Source organism: Triturus cristatus, chromosome 3_2, assembly GCF_964204655.1.
Source record: "Triturus cristatus chromosome 3_2, aTriCri1.1, whole genome shotgun sequence".
Classification (NCBI taxonomy): domain Eukaryota; kingdom Metazoa; phylum Chordata; class Amphibia; order Caudata; family Salamandridae; genus Triturus; species Triturus cristatus.
In genome coordinates, this window is record NC_140584.1 from 450,920,376 (window position 1) to 450,943,555 (window position 23,180).

The 23,180-nt window shown below is 45.4% G+C and overlaps 1 protein-coding gene across 1 annotated transcript in view; it reads right to left on the bottom strand.

Moving 5' to 3' along the window:
- The window catches only part of OTOG (otogelin), a 1,045,291-nt gene that overhangs the window by 163,340 nt on the left and 858,771 nt on the right, over positions 1 to 23,180 (bottom strand). Inside the window, exon 49 of the mRNA XM_085647044.1 lies at positions 17,333 to 17,373. Within this exon, the coding sequence (XP_085503170.1) occupies positions 17,333 to 17,373 (41 nt within the window). The remainder of the gene's footprint in view (positions 1 to 17,332; positions 17,374 to 23,180) is intronic.

Sequence of the window (23,180 nt, forward strand, 5' to 3'; positions counted from 1 at the left end):
TAAGTACAGTTGCTCAAAAGTGTAAGACTACATTACATGTGTTAATTACTCACAAGTGTAAGTTACTTTTGTATATAGCTCTGTAAATGTCCCAATGCAAGAACCAGTTATTTTGAAACAAAATCTTAGTAAATATTAGACACATTAATAAGCACTAGTGTCTTGAAACGTCCATTTCAAACCTGTGATAATACTGATGGGTTAAGTCACTTCTCCTGCAATCCAAATTTACTATGTGTTCCTGATAAAAGAAAATCTGTATTTTTACCATGTGTGAGCCCTGTTGAAAGAATGACCATCATCACAACATTAGCATACTGCTATGGAATAATATTTAGTATGGTATATTTTGGCCTGTTTCGTTGTATTTTTTTACTAATAATGAAAGCGCCGTTGCCTTTTCCATAATATGTGCATGCACATCACTGTTTAGAAAGCAGTGCACACAGCTTGGCAATAAACCATGACCCTCCTGTATGACACACTATATACCTATGTGAACCATTAAATATACAGTACTATACAGGAGATAACTGTGTAGCCTCTATCAACCAGAGAAGGCAATATTCAGACCCTGAAAATAAATGTTAGGCAATTACATGTTTTCCCACATAAAACAGCAGGTAACATGGCCTTCTAACGGTGCCCTCTCGTAAAGTGGTTGTATACAGCATTATGGGCCTTCTTACGAGTTTGGCGGTCTGACTGTGGACGAACTGCGTCCGTGACTGCTAGGAGACTGCTGCTCCTGTGGCCTCCCGACCACTATATTATGAGTTTCCCGAGAGGCCAGCAGTGTGGCTCCGGCTGTCTTGTGGTGGTGGGCAAAGTATTTCCACGTGTGTACATTCTGACTGCATATGTGTAAAATGCGCACATATGCATGACATATGTGGAAAAATACATACTGGCCCATATGTGGGCAGTCCCGGAAATAGGTAAATGGTACTGTTAGAAATTGGGGTCTCTAGTTGGCAGAGGTAGGTACCTTTGTCCAAGTAGCGACCCATCTTCCTAGTCAGGGTAAGGGGGATACATTTCCAAAATAACCCCTGCGCACCCCCTTGGTAGCTTGGCACGAGCAGACAAGCTTATCTCAGAGGCAGTGTGTAAAGCATTTGCGAACACATACAGTAATACAGTGAAAACACTACAAATGGAAACCACACCAGTTTAGAAAAATAAGTAATCTTTATCTGAAACAAATTGCAGATGTGACACTTTTCACACAAAGTAAATTGGATGCGTCATCCATACAAACAAAAAGTGCCACAGGGAAGGTAATGCGTCGGTTTCTTACACACGGGAAAGCTGATGCATCAAATCCTTGCTCCGGGGGATGTGATGCGTTGGTTCCTTACTGCTGGGCAGGGGAGATGATGCGTATGTTCCTTACCGGAGAGGAGGTGATGCATCGGTTTCTTACTGCATTCCCCAACGATGCGACAGACCTCGTGCCTCGATGCAATGCGACGATCCGGGACGATGCGTGGATTCTTGCAGCTGCACAGCAGGACTTGCGTCGGAATTGGTGCAGTGATCTCGGACTTTGGAGACCGGTGCACTCGATGCGGCATGCAGTGATTTCTGAAGCCACGGGCAGGCAATGTGACAATTTGTTTGGCGATGCGTCAGAAACAGGTGCGTATGCGTTGCGCTTCTCGAAGTTGCGTTACTTTTCCAGCTCCCAGCAGAAAACAGCCTCCAGAGGTCCAAAACAACAGCAGGCACCACTTGGCAGGTCAGAACACCCAGCAAGGAATTTCAGGGTAGCTGGTGATGAAGTTTTTGTGTCCCTGAGACTTCAGAGCAGGAGACAAGCTCTTCTTCAAGCCCTTGGAGATCTTCCTCAAGCAGGGGACACAGAAAACAGCAAAGTCCTTTTCCCTTTCCTTGGCAGGCAGTAAGTAGCCACTGTAGGCCAACCCCAGACTGCAAACAGCACAGGGGCTGTACTCCTCCTCAGTTTCTCCAGCTCTGCTCATTGGCAAAGGTTCTTCTTGATTTCCCAGAAGTGATCTACAAGTCTGGGCCCCTCTTTTTATTCAGTAAATCTCTTTGTTATCTCCAGGCCCAGGGCTCTGAGACCAGTCCAAACCAGTTTAGGGGGGCACTTTGCAAGTGCACAACAACCTCCATTGTCAGTGTGAGCCCTGACTCCTGACATACCATAGGGGGGCGGAGCCATCATTGTGGAAGGCAGGCATAGGTGCTACTCCTCCCACCACTCCAAATGCAGACCAGGTCTATTCAGACTAGCGCTGACTCATCCAGACTCTCTGGAGCCACTGCACATCCCCAGCCCCTGCCACTCCAAAGCCAGACAGTCAATATACATCCTAGCAGAGGCACACTGGATGGCTAAGCAGGAAAATACCTACTTTCTAAAAGTGGTATTTTCAAACCCAGAGTGTAAAAGATCGCCCTCACTAAAAGATGCATTTTAACATTCTGAGTTCAGGCATACTAAACTTTATTTTCCCATCGGGTTCCCAGGGGCAGTTATGCTTAAAAGATGTTACAAGCAAACTCCCCATTCTATCCTATGGGAACAGATAGCTTTACAATAGTGAAAAACGAAATTAGCAGTATTTCACAATCAGGAGTCAGGACATGCCATACACATCAGGGCATGTCCTACCTTTCACATACACTGCACCCTGCCCACAGGGGTACCATGGGCCTACCTTAGGGGTGAATAACATGTAAGAAAAGGGAAGGTTAAGGCCTGGCAAGTGGGTGCACTTTCCAAGTCGACATAGCAGTACTAGACTGCACACAGGCTCTGCAATGGCAGGCCTGAGTTACATTTACGTGATGCTTATGTGGGTGGCACAATCAGTGCTGCAGGCCCACTAGCAGCATTTGATTTACAGGAGGCCCTGGGCACACACAGTGCACTGTACTAGGGACTGACTAGTAAATCAAATAAGCCAATTATGGAAACACCAATCCATAGATACATTTTACAGGGACAGCACATGCTCTTTAGCACTGATCAGCAGTGGTAGAGTGCCCGGAGTCATACAACCAATAAAAAACAGGTCAGAAACAGAAGGCCACAAAGCAAACAATCTGGGGATAAACCCGCTGTAAAAGCCAGATCTAACAGGTACCAAAGCACTTACCTGTATTTCGCCGATGACAGGGTCCTTGGGGAAAAGATGCCACTGTGTAGGGGGGACCTGGAGAAAAGGATCCATAGCGAAATCTGCTGGGAAGAACTGGGTAGGGGTGAGTATGCACCCCAAATCCTTCGTTTCCTCTGACCTTTATGTGGCAGTCCGACTGCTGCAGTCAGCTTGTTGGGAAGTCAACTCATAATATAGACGGTGGTGTTGTGCCTCTGTACCTCCCACTGGATGCTGAATTCCCCTGACCACGACCCCGACGGTCAGCGGTGTGCTGGCAGTTGAGCCGCGGTCTTCGCAAAGACAATCTGCCCAACTGGTAATACGGTGGATGGCTCACCACTGTCGGACCGCCACTACCAGGACGGTGGTTCACGGACTGCCACACTTGTAATAAGACCCTATGTATTTTCTTTATCCATCTGTCACATACAGAGAATGCTTTTGGCCATAACCATGGGGAAAGGATTTTTAGACAATATAGGTCAATGTACTCTGGCTCTGTGATTGGAGAATGCTCAATGAGCTGACAGAATGATGTGCTGTGGTATTCTAGCTTGCAAGAGGCTCCATTCCAACCAGCATGCTAGTTGTGTTTTGGCTAAAAGATGACACCTCAATGCTGAATAGGTCCCCAAAGCCTTGCATTCGGGGAAGTCTACCTACTTCTTATCTACAGTACTTGTGTAATACATATTTCAGTATCACAAAATACATTTTATCCTCAACTGGGAGACCAGCATCTACTCAGCAATGGTGCAGCACGTTTGGGTGTTCCTATCAGGTTGAAGTACTTGTTGCTCAAAATCAAGTTTGATCTCATTGTAATGAATATGCCAAAATCTTTGCACAGCACTGGCCTGACGGTGATGGCAGACATCTTATAATATAAAAGTCTATTGGGTTCAGCTCATACAGTCCTTCTTTCAATCAGATGATTGTTGTTTTCCTCAGTCCTGTTCTGCCAGAGCTGACTTACATAGTCTGGGGATGAGCACTTAGCAGACCTCCTTTTGTCAGGTGTTACAGATGCTGGGTGCCAGAACACTTTCTTGGTAAAGGTGATATTTTCTTCTCCTTAGAAAAAGACAAAAACCTCCTGCCCCCCTGGAAGAGGATATCGGGGGAGACAGATGCTGGGGAAACTAGAACAGAAAAGAGAATAACCACCTACCCAGCGAATTTACAAATGCATCGCTCAAAATTTCAATAATTTTCATTCGATATTTGTTGAGCCCAGTGTGCAATATAAAAATACAACATAATTTCATTTTCTTTTCTTTTTATTTTATCAAAACATATTATCTTTTTTTTCAAAATATTTTTTATTTTTGTACATATACATACTTAAACGAAACATTTGTTGAAAACATCATTGAAATTTTGCCCACAAGGCTACACAAACCCTTCTCACTATTCACCTGACGTGGTTCTACTAAAATAATAGAATCACACTTTATTCATACACATCCCAAAACATTCATTCACCATACCACATTCGTATCATTCATCACACCTTTCATTAAAAGCAGTAGGGGAGCACAGCGTAATAATGATCATTTCATCTTGTTGTATGTGTTTCCCTCTGAAGATCCCAGATTGTTGACGTCAACACTAGGGATCTCAAGAGGGAAACACATAAAATGAGATGAAATGATCATTATTACTTTGGTTGAATTAAAACTTATACTTATTGTATGTTATTAATAGATAAAGAATGAAACATCAAAGTATTGAATATATATAGGAGATACTATGTATTAAAGTGTATGTAAGCAGAACTATATGTATACATAGTTGAACACTTGAGTTATGATGTGTAGATCTCTCGCAGTGCTCCTCCCCTACTGCTTTTAATGAGAACTACGTCAAGTGAATGGTGAGAATGGTTTGAGTAACCCTGTTGGCAAAATTTCAATTATGTTTTCAAAAGATGTTTTAAGTATGTTTATGTGCAAAAAGAAAAAATATTTTGAATAAGATGATATGTTTTGATAAAATAAAAAAGAAAATGAAATATATTTAGTGTATTTATATTGCAGACTGAGATTATAGAATGAAAATTATTTAAGTTTTGACTGATGCTTTTTTAAATTCATGGGGTAGGTGGTTACTGTTCTCTTTAATGATATTTTATTTTACCCCACAGGCTGACCTGGTGAAATTAATCTGAAACAGTGAGCTACGCATAAAGGATATCTCCATGTTCTCTTGATATATTTGTGAAACAGAACCTGACACACAACAATATTACTAAAATACCCTGGGCAGGGAGGATCAAAGGGATGATAGCAGCAGTGGCATGTCTGAAAGACTGAGGATGCCGGCCTCTTGTGCCTACACATTAATTGGTTATTCCCGATAGCCAGCTCGGCATGGCCAACCCCATAGGCAAGTTCATCCATTCTGCTCACATCTCACAATTAGGGTTAAGTCAGGAACGTAACACAGGCCCCCGCAGCCCCCGTGGTGTGGGGGGGCCCCAAGCTCCAGGGGGCCGCCTCGGCACTGCACTCTGGCCAGAGAGCCCCTGATTGAGCCTGGAGGGGGCCCCTCTTCATACCGTGCAGGGAGGCCCCCTCAATTTTCTTTACGCCAGTGGGTTAAGTGTGGGTTCCAGTCATAACAGACTACAAAGATTTACCTGGAATGGCCAGTAAGAATCCTTCCCAAATAGACGTGCACGTGAAAAGGCATGTACGATGATAAGATCAAAAGTTTAGACCAATCATTATTTGTGTCATGGTCTAGAGTTGGTGACTCCATTCACCCACGGTTAAAGGAATACTACTATGGGTGGGGCCACTTCCTCCTGAGCTGAATATTCCACATGTCAACAACACACTACCAAAGCCATGAAGAACACAAGTCAAAAACAATAAAGACATCAGGAGTAGAGTGGCATGGTGAAATTGTGCCTGGGAGTTTCTACCTTATTGTTTTCCATGTGGTTATGTCACTAATCTTGTTTACTGGGATCCTGATTAGAAATTTTAGGGTGGGAAATTGGGCTTCACAATCTGATGTTATTGTTGATCTATTCACTGATAGATGGATAGCCAATTAGAACTGAAGGAGATAATTTGGAAACCATCCATGTGACCTTAGTGAGCAACTTTGGGGAAGGCAGTCAGGCAGTGGCTACTGGGACATAACCGTGTGGGTTACAGATTTTGCCTCTGATGTCCGGGGTGTCCAGTCTAGTTTGGAGCTGGAATCTCAGCGAAATACCCCCCTACTGCACCTGACTGTCACAGTAGTAATGGCAAGCAGTCCAAGGCATCTCAAGGAAGTTGTGAGGGGTAATACAGAATCAGAAAGCAAGCAGTCAAACAATAGACACACTAATGCAATGTGCAGCCTGTGCTTTTTTAGTAGGAAAATGAGAAGTACTTTAAACACACAACAACTCAATCCTATACATAAGCAATATGCTGCACTACAGGAAAGGTATTTTAAGCAAACTACAAGAGTTACCACACAAACAGCCATGTGCAGGCTCACTGTGGTGAAACGAGGCAGGTCTTTTATGTTCTGTGAACTGCTGGTTAGTCCTAATCCTTTGACAAGTCAGTTCTTCTAAGTAGGTTGCAATAATCTCAACAAAGTCCTTGCAAAATCCATTAGTCAAGTTCTCAATCAATTACCTTTTCAGGTGTTAGCATTACCTGAGGTAATGCACATATGATTCTCTCCAAGTTCAACAGCTGGGACTGTCCTCCTGGGGCAGACAGCTTGTTGGAAATTTGTCTTTGTGAAAGGTCACAACAATTCTTTTGGACTTTTTGGTGAACCCTATTTGTGCTTGCTATAGAACTCTGTGCACTTTCCCCTGCTAATAAATGGTAAAGTGTTTGAGCTCCTCCTTTCAACATAGTAGAATTGGTATACTCTGGATTAGCATATTTAGCTTACTTATAATTCCCTTATGTCCCTAGTAGATGGTACCTACAGTGTACCCAGGACCTGTAAGTTAAATGTCACCAGTGGGCTTCAGTGCTCATTGTGCCACCTGTAGCATGGAAATGAGAGTTTCAACTGAAAGTTTGACATGTCAAAATACCCCTTATGAAAGGCCTAAAATTATCTTTTTAAATATTAATCAATCACCCCAAAATAAGACTTACTGCCCATTAAGTCAGGCTGCATGATATTTAAAAGTTGGAAATGTAAAGCTGAATGTACAATGGATAGCACATTAAAGTTATTTTCACTGTAGCAGGGTTGGCTGTTTCACAGGAAAGCACTGGGGAACAAAATTAGGTTTAATAAATATTTTCTCTGCCAAGGAAAATACTGCAAATTTATTGCTTTGACTTGTTGAAATCTTTATTACGATTTGCTGGTAAAGTCAGATTTGTTGTAGTAAATATTTTAGTAAGATGACTTTTAAAAAGTGATCTTTGCTCTGCCTGAAGACCCTGGAAGCTAAATCAGCTAGTTGTTTTCTCTCTTCTGCCAGCCCGTAATTAACATTTCATTGGGCATGAATGAGGTGTGAATGTGCTCAAAGGACAAGACCAAAAGGCCTTAGATGTGGGGAGGTGTTGGTGCACCCATAATAGGTTGGCCTGTGAGCTGGGCTTAAGGATTTGATTAACTTCAAAGAGGCCTAGCCTGCCACAAGCAGAAGTACCTAACACCCAGGCCTGCACAATTCTTTTGTCCCTCCCACCAGGCCAGCCACCATCATGTTGGGTCTCTTGTTGACATCACACAGTGCCAGATCCTGCTGGAGTGTCAATACCTGCATGATAGGTTGCTGGGGCTTTTTCTTTTTAAATTGGCTTCAAAGAAGGGAGAATGCCAAAACAATAGGTGTACATCTACTGTCTAGTTGCTGAAAGCTCAGCTTTGTCCAACCAGATTTCTGCCTCTGAGTTTTAGGGGGTACAGAGACTGCCTAAAACTGGACTTTTGTATTAGATGGGGGCGTACATTAGGATTAGCATAATATACCCCCCCCACAAACGGGGCCGGACTGGCTACCGGGCGTTTTGGCATGCTGCCGAGCTGGGGGCTGATTTCCTGGATGGGGACCTGCGTGTGCTGAACAAAATTCGTTTTGCTTTGTTTATTTCGAAGCACACGCAGGTCTCCATCAACCAAATTAGCCCCCGCCGCAGTGAAATCAGCCCCCAGCTTGGAAGCATGCCAAAATGCCCGGTAGCGAGTCCGGCCCTGCCCACAACCACTCAGCCCAAAGAGCCCATGTTTAATGGGGTCAAAGACTTCAGCCATCATGAAAACGTACAAACTAGGTAGGGTTAGCCACAGAAACCTTACCCCATTTGTTATGGTGTTCCCAGGGTTCATTCCCACTCACTAGCTTGTGCGAGGCATAAATGTGGCATCTCCAGGCATATACTGCTCAACACGCCGGAACCTGTGGAAGATCAGAAGAGGACTACAACTGTTGTCTGAGACCTGAGAAGAACTTACATGACTGGACCTGCTCTCCGTCTTGTACCCAGGACAAGAATTGAACTCCAAGGGTCAATAGGCTGACCCCCTGGTAAAGCTAAAGGGACACAACAAGCTACAAGACGCATTTCTTGCAACTGCCTAGCTGACCAGTAGCAACTGCACCTGGACTATACCCTCTTGTTGCCTCTGTCTGCCACCCTGTGAGTCTCTAAGTGTCTCCCCTGAGGTAGAATCTTTGACCAGGGTGAACCTGGGAAGTGTATCCGACCCATGCTCCACTGCATTCAACATCAAATTGCACCCAGGTCCTGTTTTACTTTTGCCATTTACTATCATCGACACAGTCCTTCTTGGTGCTATCTCTACTTAAAACTTTAAAAATGCAAATTTTTTGTTCCTTTTGTTGGATTTTTGTCATTAGAGTGTCATTTTGTTATGTTAATTTGTACCTTATTTTTCGAATTCATTTTGTAATTTTATTGTTATCAGTTTGACTTTATAAATGTTTTAGTACTGCATAAAATACCATACACATTTCCCCTAAGTTAAGCCTGTTTGCTCTGTACCATGGCTAACAGAAGGCTGAGCTCAAGCTTATTTGGTGATTTTAGTGGTTCACTTTGACAAGGACTATGATTATTACTTGAGGTGGGTACTTACCCCCCTCAATTAGCACCTTGATTTTTTATACAGATCTTGCGGGACAAATTTCTTCTTTCCTCTCTGAGGAGGCAGACAGTGTTCCTGGTCTTAGGTAGACCCATAGCTCTCCAGGATGATGCGCCAACATGAGGTGATATCTCCTTAACTCCATGATATTGGCTATCATTGATACCAGGCCTGGCTCAGAACAGCTCTCCGAGTACTCTGTGAAGTACCCACATCTTTGGTGAGTGAAGACACATGGAACTGGAATGAAGTGGGAAAGTATTAGTCTCACTTTTATGCAAACCTTTCAGACAAGAGACGTGGATACACTCTCTAAAATCCAGGAAAAACTGTAGTGGGGTTCCTTTTAACATTTCGCTTGCTGGCTGCAGCGCTGGCACGGCTGTCATCAGTCTTCTTGCGTGAACCACTCAAAGGGAGAGTCAAAAGAATGAGATGCTTCCCAAAAAATTCTCTCCAGGGGGGCGTGGCCAAGATGGCGGTCGAGTAGGACGTATCTACTCGCGGCTCCGCTTTACCGCCGAGGCCCCGCAGCATTAGCAGCTTATAGCAGCTTATAGCATGCCGGGAGTGGCATAGACTCGTCACCCCCTCACCCAGGACGATACAGGAGGGCAAATTTAAGGGCAGAGGACTGGCGGAGGCGCGGTGCGGCAGGCACCCGGGAGCGACTACCTTTCCTGAAGGCGTCTGAGACTGGGGTCGCGGCGGTCTGAGGGGTGGATCCTGAAAGTCGGGGCCTGCCCTGGGCCAAATTGACCGGCTGAAGCCCGGACAGTGCCAGAGGGCCGTTAGAGGGCGATTCAAAGAAGAGGTGAGGAGACTCCAGCGGCCAGGTGAGTGGGCATTCCAAGAGCAGCGGAGCCTGCAGCGATCTGAGGTGCGAGTCCGGTGGTGTGGGGCCTGCGCCGAGCCGCCTCGATTGACTGGAGCCCTGCCTCCCGGGGGCGGCAGTGGAAGATTGCCTCGGTGCCTGGAAGAGGGAGGCATCCTGAGTCCGGAACCTGCTTTGAGGAAAGCCAAGACCGGTCAATTGCACGAGAGCGAGCCGCACCCTGCCTGGGGGGAGCGCTCCGGTAAAGAGGAGACAGGTATTGCCAGGAGCCTCGAGCAGTAGTGCCAGCCCAGACGGTCCAACCGACCGTGCACGCACCGGGTGAGCAGCAAGTTACAGATAGAGGTGAGTGGTGTCCTCTCCCCCCTCCCCTGTGCTGCCTAGTGAGGGCTATGTGGCAGTATCTCACACGGTGAGGCCTGTGCAGGCTGGAGAGCCCCACACCAAGGCAGCAGTCTTAGGGGAGAGAACACTACCGCCTAGGCCCCAGAGGAATAATGTCATCATCGGGGCAGGGAGAGGCTACCTGAGAAGCACGTACAAGGGGCAGTTCAGTGTGCAACTTCCCTCCCTTCAGGAGTGCTGCTGGAGGAGGAGGCAGGTGTATTGGGAGGAAAGGTTACAAGGTTCAGAGTGAGAACCTCCCTGAAGCAAGTCACACTAGCCCCTCTGTCACCCATAGAGCTTGCTCTGCTTTCCAGGGCTAGGCTCGGGCGGATTTGGTGGGAGAGACATTCAGCCCCCTCTTGACTGTGGGTATTGAACCCTTCCAGAGGGATATTTACCAGCCCCAAGGAATCAGCTTTTGAGCGGCGATGCAACGGCTCCAGAGGTAGAGAAAGACACTGTATTTCTGAGAGCTGGAGCTAGGAGGACAGAGATTGTTGTGTTGGTACCGGCTTGACCGGACCGGACGGAGGGTCCACGGACACCATGTCTATACTGTGCCGGCCTTTTGAGCGCACCACAGCAATGACATCCAATAAAACCAAGAAGGAGAACACAGTCAAGGACCTCCTCCTCAAGTCTGGTGCCCCGGAGCTCTGGAGCAGCTCCATCCCTGACTAGTGATCTCATCGATGCAGAGCAGGGAGACGTGGAGGGCCCAGTCACACGCACATTCCTGGAGACCTTATTCACCTCTCTGAAGGATGACCTCCATACCATGAAAAAGGAGATAACCCAGGAGCTGCGTAAGTGAGAAGGGACCTGGACTCAATGGGCGACAGGGTCGACATGTTGTAGACGCAGGATACAACACGGGATGAGGATATAGATCAGCTCCAACAGGAGATCATCCATCTGAAAGATCCGCAATTGGACCTCCAAGCTAACAGGGAGGATCTTGAAAACCGTTCCCGGTGAAACAACATTCGATTCAGGCGATTCCGCAGGGGGCCAAAGGGCAAGATATCGAAGCTTATGCGGAGGAACTCTTCCGCTTCATCCTGGGAGCCCCTCCGGGACAGAGGATCAAGCTAGATAGGGCCCATCGGGTTGACCCGAAGAGACTAGCAAAGGCCCCACCACCAGATATCTGCACATACGTCCATGATTTTCAACTTAAAGAGATGATCCTCCGAGTAACCAGAGACAAACATCTTGTAGAATTTCGTTCCGCCAGGCCCCTCCTGTACCAGGACTTTGCAGCCTCTACTTTGAAAAAGAGGAGGGAGTTCAGGACGATTACCGCCCTCCTGCGCTCAAAACAGATTTCATATTCATGGGGACACCCATTCAGACTAATCTTCAAATGGGATGGTAAACTACTTCAGGTTCGTTCCCTGCAGGAGACCAAAAGGTTGTTGAGCCTGACCGACAAAAAGCTGAGTATCCAGGCGCAAGAAGAAACCAGGAGAAGGTCCCCAGGGACATAAAACTGGAAGAGTGTTGGCCGATATCTGCGCCGCCTTCGACTGGACCCGAAACTATAGCAAAAGAGAGGCAAGCGGTCATTGCCTCCCTGGAGTTGGACACGGCTGACACGGATTGAGTCCTGTCTTGACAAGGCAACGGGGAAGGGGTGGCAGTTACAGATGCATATACTTGATACTCCTGGGCTGTCATTTGCTGGGGCTTGGGCGGGGCAGGGGTGCGGGCGAGTCCTGCTGACATCTCACGTCTTTCCATGGGTCTGATGACCAAGGACTATTATGATGTTCGTAATTTCCAGTTTACTTTTAAACGTTTTGTTCTGGGGTTCATTTGGTTCCCTCCTCCCTTACACTTAAACCCACCAATCTGAAGCTTCGTAACTGGGGTCAGGCTCAAAAAGCATGTAACCTACACATTTAAGAATGAGGCAGGCACTTGTAGATAATATGGCCTTACAGACACATATAACGCTTTACCGATTTTACCCTCATGGCGTCGGCCCTCAAGATAATAACACTTAATGTGAAGGATCTTAATATAACCCTGTTAAGAGACGAGCTGTCCTGTCATTATTGGAAAACTCCGATGCTCATATATGCCTCCTCCAAGAGACACACTTATTGCCTAGGGACACCCACAGACTGCGCGCTAGGGCTTTCCCACATCAACTATTTTCAGCCATTCCTCTAAAACTGCAGGAGTTGCCATTTTAGTCTCTGCCAAGTTCCAGGCCAAAGTAGGCCCCAAGCGTGCTGAAATGAAGGGACGAATACTGGCACACACATTCTTGCTGGGTCAGCATACACTCGCCATTGCCACAGTGTACGCCCCAAATGCTGGGCAGGAAGAGTTCCTCCAACAGGCCGTGAAAGGGTTATCCGAATCTCCTGACAAATCATTGCTCATAGGGGGGATCTCAATCTTGTCTTTGACAATGAGTTAGATAGATCCGGTCAAAGTTATGGACAGACTGGGGTCCTCACTAATAAGGGAAGGCAACTTTTAACAGAGACCGGGTTGGTGGATATATGGAGGTCGCAAAATTCGACGTCTACAGAGTGCACCTATTACTCACACTCCCACATGCTAGAATTGACTACATACTGTCTACCAAACGTTGTCCCAGCCGACACAGCAGCCCAAGATACTGCCCTTCCCCTTTGTCGGATCGCTCAGCAACGTGCATATCTCTGGCCCTCTCTTGCCCTCACCCAGCCCGCAGGCTCTGGGGGTTGAGGGAGATGATGTTACAAAACCCCACAGTGGTTCAGCGAGTCACAAAGGCTATAGTTGACTACCGCACCACCAATGATACTCCAGACACACCTATCGCCATACTTTGGGATGCCCTGAAGGCGGAAATTAGGGGAGAATTCCTAGCCATATCCACGTACAATAATAAAGTACGATGGGAAAAGAGAGATCAACTCTCCAGTGAAGTATCTGAGTTGGAACGCATACACCAAAACGCTGGAGCTCCCAGGGTATGGAAGCAACTAACAGCAGTGAGAGTTCAACTAGCGTTCCTAGATATTGATAGAGCTGAGCACGCGGACCTGCAGCTCAGGCACGCTTTTTACTCTAAGGGAGACAGAAGTGGAAGACTCCTGGCTAATAAACTGCGAACTCAGTGGCAGTCCTCTAACATCTCCATGGTAATTGATCAGAATGGGGAGAGGCAAATTACTGATCAGGGTATTGCCAACACTTTCAGGCAATAATATGCAACCCTGTATGCAGCGCAGAAACTCCCTGAAGATGCTCCTACCTTATACTTACAAGGGGTAAAGACCTCCAGGCTGGTTCCCAGCCAAGCAGGAGAGCTTGAGTTCCCGATTCGGCTGGAGGAAGTAATTTCAGCTATATCTAGGCAGAAGTTGCTTAAATCTCCGGGCCCGGATGGATTTTCTTCAATTTTTTATAAAACCTTCTGTGCAATGCTGGCCCACTGCTAATAAGGTTGTTTAATTCCATAGGTCTGTCCTCCCCCATACCACCCACGATGTTGTAGGCATTAGTTACCGTTATTCCCAAACCAGGGAAAGACAAGTAAGACTGTGCGTTGTACCGCCCATTTCTCTTCTTAACATGGACCTCAAAATATTCACAGGGATCCTGGTGCAGAGGCTCTACCCCTGTCTTCCTGGACTGATTAACCCAGACAAATCGGGGTTTGTTCCAGGCCACCAGTGCTCCGACAACACAAAGCGCCTTTTACACATAATAGATAAATCTGAACGCTTTGAAGACGAACGTATGATACTCTCAGTAGACGCCAAGAAGGCATTTGACAGGGTACATTGGCCCTATCTCAAGGCCACACTAAGTCACTTCGGTTTGCCAGAGCATTTTATAAACTGGGTACTTGGGAGTTACACCGAACCCACCGCCTCAATCAGGGTGAATGGCTTGGTCTCTCATCCGTTCTCTATTCAACAAGGGACAAGGCAGGGATGCCCACTCTCGCCACTCTTATTCGCCCTGTACATGGAGCCCATGGCCCAAAGAGTGCGCAACAATTCCTCGATAACCGGGGGTGAGGTTCGGGGCGAAGATCATAAAATTGGCCTTTACACCGTTGACGTTGTTGCAACCTTGGAGCGGCCTGAGGAATCTTTACCCGCCCTCCTGGCGGAATTAGATTGCTTTGCAAAAGCATCGGGATTTAGGGTTAATGTCAACAAATTGACAGCTTGACCCTCTGTCCAGCTACCTTAACAATGCTTCAGCGGACACAACACCTCCAATGGGCACAAGATGTGATACCATATCTAGGGCTACAACTCACTGCCAGCAGACACAGCACTACTTCACTAAATTACACGGCGCTGCTGCAACACATACACGAATGCCTCCGCAGATGGAGGCCATACTCATTGTCTTGGCTGGGCCGTATAACGGCAATAAAAATGACAGTACTACCAAAGTTAATATACCTTTTTCAAGCCCTCCCTGTAGCCCCTCCCTCAGAAGTGCTGCGCTCCTTACAGAGGGACCTGGAGCGCTTCGTTTGGAGAGACCAATGTGCCAGGATGCATAGGGAACTAGGCTATAGGGCACCAACTGAAGGAGGATTAGCAATCCCAAATCTGCAGGAATACTATTGGGCGGTGCAGCTGAGGGCCTTAGTCGAGTGGTCCAGACCCGAATCAGAGAAGCACTGGCTGCTCATGGATAGGGGTCTCGCTAGGCAAACAGACCCGCAACCTGTACCTCTCAAATGTGACACAAACTACTTTAGCATGGGACAGGATTGCCACCTCACGAGGGATCACGTCATTCCCATCCCTAATCACACCCATAGTCCACAATTCTGACTTTACACCAGGGCTTGAAGTGATAGCGTTTGCACAATAGTCAAAAGAAGGCTTCTGCTCAATAGGACACTTCTTTGATTCACTGACTTTCATGCGCAGCATACCATCCTGGAGAAAGAGTGCTACCGATACCAGCAGATCCGACACTGGGTAATGCAACCAGAGATACGAGGTGGGGCGGAGAGATCACTCACACCATTTGAAAAATTGTTACTCACAAGACACACTGAGGCACACTTGACAACAGACCTCTATAGGTTTAACCGGCGTAAACCGGGGGCAGAGAAAAACCCTGGACAGTTGCAGTAGGAAAGAGAGCTGGGTAGGGCACTTTCGTATAAAGAATGGACGGACATTTACCATAGGGCCCGACACACAGCATGTAGTGTTGGTAATATCGAAACAGCAACAAAAATAGCAACCTATTGGTATTTGATGCCCCAGCGTCTTCACAGAGGTAAACCGACACGAAGCCCACTATGCTGGAGAGACTGTGGCTCCCTAGGTACTTTGACCTACAGATTGTGGGAATGCCCTCAATTATCAAGCTATTGGGAGCAAGTGCTAGACGACATTGACACTCACTTTAACACCCAAATTCCTCGCTTCCCAGCTTACACGCTATTGGGTTTACCCAATTCTCTCACCTTCCCACTTAGATCACAGAGGGGCAGGCAGATGGCACTAGCGCTGCTGGCGACCGTATAAAGCATCCTAACTCACTGAGGGAAAGCAACACCACCCAATTACGTTAGGTGGCTCCATAAACTGTGGGGGATCCTAGGGATGGAAAAAATCTCCCTCTCATTTGCTTACCCCGGGGCAGCCTTCCAGGACCTGTGGAAGCCATTTATTTTGCTGCTTACTTCCGAATTTAAAGAACTAATTTGTCCGAAATACTTAAGACTACTATGATTGGCAGACCCACCGCATATTACATCGCCAGTGGATGGCAAAGCTAGGCCTACTCAGGGATAAAGGGCCTGGATTATGGGAGGCAGCCAGGAACATTAACTGTATACACATGTGTTTATTTGGAGGGAGGGGCTGGGTGGGGGGGTGTTTTCGTGTTTGTGGATTCTTGTTACCTTAACTGCCTTAACCGCCCTGCCGGTGGTATGCACACCAATCAGTATAGAATGTTTTTATTCTGTTGTTGGGAGTTTATTTTGAAACTAATAAAGAAATCTAAAAAAACTTCTCTCCCTCTAGCAACTGAATCTGCAAACTCAACCCCATCCTCCCACCCTCAACCAAATGGCAGCAGTCAGGAAGGATTAATCAGAAGTTCCCTATTTAAAGGTTACCATACAATTTCTAAATGCAGCCATGTCTCCATCCCTCCACACTTCAGTGTCACAGCTATATCCTCCAGCTCAGAAATGGAGGCAATGTACTTCCACTGTCTGGGAAGTCTGTACCACAACTTACATCTTGTGCCATGTCAAACAAAAGACAATCCAAAAAGTTATCCCACTGGCTTTAGCATTCACAAACAACATGAAGTCTTGATACCAATAGCTTTTTCATACGCACTCTACATACACGATGTCAGCGCAGTGTCTGGGCAAGACATGTCAACAGAACTTTCTATGAGTGGGCCTGTTGGCATTGCTCTCTCATTCTAGACAGGTAAAACGTCCTGTCCAATAATATGGATTCAAAAATGATATGATGATGCCATCATCACTCACAGTACATGTCCCCATTTGCACAGATGGTAGTCTTCTGTATGCTACAGATTACACTTTTTGCACCCATCCTGATCTCAGAGCCCAACAGAGGGTCCTGTGGTCAAGTTTGGAGATACTACTCTGGGCACATGCAGGTATTTCATGTGTGATTCGGCCAAAGGAAAATCGGGATACCAGTTTCACATGCAGTCAGATTACTCAGGACAAGTGTGCACATCAATTTACCATGCAGGGGACAATCCTGTACCCTACAATTCCTGAAAGAAATAAAATTACAGCTGGAAATGTTATGGTGCTCCAGAGCTAATACTAATTTAAAGCCACACAGCATTTCTCAAGTTTGCTTTGGAAACTTTAATAACAGAAGATTTAAAAATGTCTTACCAGCTTGCATTCTGGCTTTGGAATTTTATCACAGTCACATTCTAAAATAAATAAAAACATACATTATTTATTAAATGATGAATTAATTTCATGCATATCTTAAATAAAATAAACCATTTGTCTGGATTCCTCCCACAAGTGGTAATGCTATTTTTAAAATTTAAACCCGAGATTAGAAACTATAAAGATGCATCAATAATCACATGGCGTAGCATATCTGGTTAGGACAATGAGCCATGAGTAATGGCTTCTATGTCAACATAGGTTATTGTCTTTTTAGATCAATTAATGGAAATGGATTTAATAGGAAGCAAAATAAGGCAAATATAGCAAAATAAGGCAAATATAGAAGCAGTACCATATTCCAACATGATACAATTTTGCTTTAGAAGATTCCGTGAGTACCGATGAATAGGATAAGTACTCACAAGCTCTTGCTTTGGTATTATAGACAGTATGGTAGTGAGAAAATCTTGAAATTCATTTCTTGGACAAATCATTCCCAAAATATTTCTGTACATCTATTCATGATTCAAGAGCTCCCACCTCACAATTTATCACACTATGGATGAAATAATCAGATATGATCCGGACCACACTGTAAGGAGCCTGACGAGATATTCATGCAATTATAGCTTTATGGAAAAACAAACTAGTATACTACATTGAACTTTTTATTAAAAGAATAAATATTTAAAAGGGCTCAAATAAAATAAGACTAACTGATATCTGTTCTAAAACTGTAGGGGTAAAAAGGATCTGAAATTATCCAGTGGTACTCAAATGTAAATTCTATCATCTTATACTCCAACATCACCTTCTTTTTTAATAAAGAACAAACAAACACATGCAGCATACATACAGCCATTAAGTCTCACACCAATCAGCATTAATCTACACTTGTCCCATAACAAATTTTTACCTCTCACCCAAACAGACCAACATAAATGCAGACACCTATGGCGAAGGTTGAAAAACAAACAGGCACTAATAAACACCCCGGCTCATACAAACAGCACTCAGCGCTACCTATATAAATACAGACAATATACAAACTAACATCTATGCACATGTTCACACACAGATGCAATATCCAGGGACCCATATAGTAACAGTCAGCACACATACAGGAACACATATAAACATGTGGTGAATTAAGATGTGTTAAAAAGGTGGATATATGTGGGAATTGTTAAATTCATGAATGCAGATAGATGCACGGATGTGGTGCATGGAATGAATGGATGGATGTGTGAATGGATCGATGCGTGCATGCTTTGTTGTGTAACTGGATCAATGGATGGAGTGGTGAGTGTGTGAATGCCTAGGTAAATAAATGTATGGGCTCACAAGCAGATGAACAAATGCAGAAATATGAGTGGGGATGTGGGTGGATACATGGAGGGAAGTAAGCGAGTGGGTGGACGGAATGATAAATATACAAAATACAAGAAATTGGGTTGTTGGTTGACTGGGTGTTAGCTCTGATCAAGCAGCAACCACAATCCTTGTCAGGATGAGACATAAGCCAACCCAAAATTAACCTGTGCTGAACACTTTGGTAGCTTGGCACAGAGCAGTCAGGTTTGACTTATAGACAATGTGTAAAGTATTTGTGCAACACTTCAAGCAGTAATAAAGTGAAAACACCACACAAATAGGATTGCACACCAAGTTAGTTAAGTAGATCAATGTTTAATAAATAAAACAAGACCAAAACTACAAATATCCAATCAGTAGAAATAGAGATATGCAAGTTTAAAGATATTAGTAAATATTGTGCCAAAAATCACAAAGCACCAACTGTGATTTCTGGTCGTGCCAGACCGGGACAACGTCTCAAGTTCCAGCCAAAGCACAATGGGGCATGGACTGGCAATATGGACCCAGTTAGGCCCACTAAAAACAGTCCCTGCAATACTGTTTTACGGAGAGTTGCGAAGATGTGTGTTAAAGATGAGTCAGGCAGTCAAAGCACTGCGTTGCTTTCAAGATGCAGCGAGGCTGCGATTTTAGGTCTTGCGTGAGTGTCGAGGATCCCATCGATGAGGGCGATGTGGGTCTTTGCGACGGTAGAGACCTACGCAGTGGTAGCGATGTGTTGATTCTGCTCAAGGCTGCGCTGCGCAGCGCAGCAGAGGAGATGCTTTGGTTCTCTTGGATCCACAGAGGCTGGCAGAGCACCTGAAAGCACACTTCTAAGGGTACAGGACAGGGATGGCACTACTTGGCAGGGTAGATTCAGAGACAGCAGAATCCAGCTGCTAGGTTCAAGGTTGTTGGAGTCTTTTGTCCCTGAGGCTCTTGTTCAGGAGGCCGGCCAACTAGCCTTTGGTGTCACTTTGGGGTCCTGGGCTGAATAGAAGCAGGGCCAGTCTTTCTCGCCCAGGTAAGAGGGCGGTAGGCACCAGGTTAGCACAGCAGGGCCTCAGTTCCTTCAGAATAGCAGCTCAGCAGAGTGGCAGTCCTTTCAGCAGCACAGCAGACCTACAGGGGGTATGCAGCCCTTTGCGTGGAAGCAGAATATAGCCTATTCAAGTGTAATTGGAGCTGTATGCCGCTCCTCCCTCCCATCCTACTTGTGAAGGCCCATTCAGGTGTCACCTAAGCTCCCTATTGTGAGTTGTGAGACAGTCTGCAGGCACCAACTTGTTAAGGCAGAACATGGAAACTTTCTAAAAGTGATAATTCCAAAATTGTAATTTAAAATCTAACTTCACCAATTCCAAAGACACCAAACATGAATAGAATTTACAGCTTAAGAAAATGTAATAAGGTAACTCTAATGTTATCCTTCTAGGGATGTAGGCCTTGCGGTGGTCAAAAATGAACTAAGAGATTTTTTTACTACCAGGACATGTAAAACTTAAAACGTACATGTCAAACCTTTTAAATATACTGCACCCTACCTCTGTGCTGTCCAGGGCCTACCTTAGGGGTGTCTTATATGTATCGAAAAGGAGGGTTTGGGCCTGGTAAAAGGTTTATTTAACCAGGTTGAAATGGCAGTTTAAAACTACACACCCACAGACTGCAATGACAGGCCTGAGACATGTTTAAAGTGCTACTTGAGTGGGTGGCACAATCAGTGCTGTAGGTCCACCAGTAGTATTTCCTTTACAGGCCCTGGGCGCAGGTAGTGCCACTTTACTGGGGAATTACAAGTAAATAAAATATGCCAATTCGGTATAAGGGAATCTAATATGTTTTAAGGAGAGAGTTCTCTAGCACTTTATCACTGGTTATAAGTGGTACTGTGTGCAGAGTCCTGAGGCCAGCAAAAACGAAGTCAGCAAAAACAGGTCTTAAGGCAAAAAGGTTAGGTGGAAACCATGCCATGGATGGCAGGTTTAACACAATAGATATGTTTTTAATATGTTTTCTTCATTGGTATTTTCTACTGTTGGTTAACAAAGTTGTCAGTTCCCCTTCCCCTGGGGACCCCTTAACTTTTGTGAGTGGGTGGTAAGCTACAAATGTTGCGGTCGCAAAACAATCGTCCATACTAGTGCAACTAGCTATTGGGAAGGGATGCCCATGGCACGTCCCTTCCTAATAGCAACTTGCAAACCCTATAACCCAGTAATAGGTTACCGACTCGCAAAATAGGGTTTGTTTGTACCACGCACCTTTTTAGCGCTCTCAAATGGGCCAATTTCCCATTTGATACCACTAAGAGGGGTCTTACATCTGGCCCTAAGTTCTTTGCAACATTATAGGATTGCATGCTTTTTAAAATACTTTGCTAGATATTTCTTCTATCCCACTACATTTTAAAGAACAATTGTAGAAAGCGAATATTTGTTCAATGTATTTGTCTAACCTGCATGTTTTGATTTTAAAGTAGCATTTGCAAATAGCAGATTTGCAATTTTCATGATTTTTTTGGCCGACTGCTTTATATTTTGTTATTTCAATCTGTCTGGATAATGTAATTTCTGTACTAATAGTCACCTGTTACTTACTTCGATATTAATTTTAATATCTGCTGCAGTCTTACATACATGTGCATCAAAAATATTCTTCAAGATAAATAGATCATCTGAGTACTTTTCTGAGATTTAGATTGAAATATATGTAAAAGTAAAGAGCTGGAGTAATCTGAGACATAATCTAATTGTGTACATTATTTGTGGATGTGATTTTCATTCCAGTATCTGTATTTCCTCTTCCTCTGTGTATCTGCATAATGTGAGATGCATTAGACTTTGTATTTTTGGTGCCTGCAGCCTATCTCTGGGTCAAATGACTGGGTGTGGGTGACAGTTGGGCATTGTGTATTCCTCGAAGACAGTCGTGCACAATGGGGAGCTTAGTGTGACTGGATGGGCCATCCCTTGCAGGATGGGAGGGAAGAGCTGGAACCAGCCCATTCTTACACTTGAATAGGCTGTATCCTGTCTCCACAAAAAGGACTGCATACCCCCTTTAGTTAGTCTGGAGCCAAGGCTAGGATGGCAGGGCACATTTTCCCCTCAAAGGCATGCCTCTAGAAGCTTCTCCCCAATTCAAAGTTACAACTGGGTATAAATACTGGCCCTCAGACACCACCACATCAGTGCACTTCTGGACCCGTGGATGCTCTGCCATGAAAAAGGGCTGCTGTGCTGCTGAAAGGACTTCCACTTTGCTGTACTGCTGATCTGAAGGAACTGCTGCCCTTGTGTGCTGACCCCTTGCATTCTGCCCTCTTACCTGGGTGAGAAGGACTGGACCTGCATCTTTTGAACCCAGGATGTAGAATGACTGTAAGGGCTAGTTGGCTTGCTTCCTGATGTGAAGCCTCAGAGGCCTTCCAACAACCTTGCATCTGCACCTGTGCTCTGTGATGAGTGAACCCACCCTGCCAAATGGTGACACCCCATTCTTGGACCCTTGGATGTGTGCTGAAGGTGCTCTGTCGGCCTCTGTGGATCTAGCAGAAATTCGCATTTTCTCTGCTGTGCAACCCTAAGCAGAACCAATGCATCTCCACTGCTGCGTGAATTGGACCCATCACAATGACCTGCATTGCAGCCGTAGCCAGCATCGCCTTTGAAAGCGCCACTATGTGATGCCTCCTCGGCACAGCTCCTCACTTCTCTCATCGATAGCAGCCTCAACAACTATGTGGGACTCTGTTTCGCAGCCCTGCAGTTCCTTGTAATTGATGCATCACACCGACAGTGTAGGGCATCTTCGATCCCAGACTTTGCATCACAAGCCGCGCCGATTGGATCTTTGACAGCAATGCAGGCCCTCGCATCGCAGCCTTGCTGCATCTCAGAACCAACGCATCACCTAGGCTGTGCGATGCATCCTTGATATGGATCCTCATAATGCTCTACAAACCAGGATTTAAGGTAGTGTGTTCAGTGGGGCTAACTGAGACCCTGTAGCTGTCCCATGCTCCATCGTGGTCAGCCTGAACTTGTGACTTTGTCTCGGTCCTGCGCGACCACAAATCCACAGTTGGCACTTCGTGCTTTTTGGCACAATATTCACTAAAATCTTTCAAATTGCATATCTCCGATTCTACTGATTAGATTGTTGTTCTTGTGTTCTTGTTTTATTTATTGAAGAAAGCTCTATTGTTCTAACCTGGTATGGGATCTTTTTCATGTGGTGTTTTCACTTTATTACTGTTTGAAGTGTTTCACAAATACTTTACAAATTGTTAAGCCTGACTACTCTGTGCCAAATTACCAGAGGGTTAAGCACAAGTTAATTTGGGATTGGCTAATGCCTCGCCCTGGCAAAGACTGTGGTTGCTGCTTGACCAAGGCTCATACCCCAGTCAACCAACAACCCAATCTCTCACACATTGCCTGACAACTAGGCTTTAAAGAATAGTCACTGAATAAGCTGA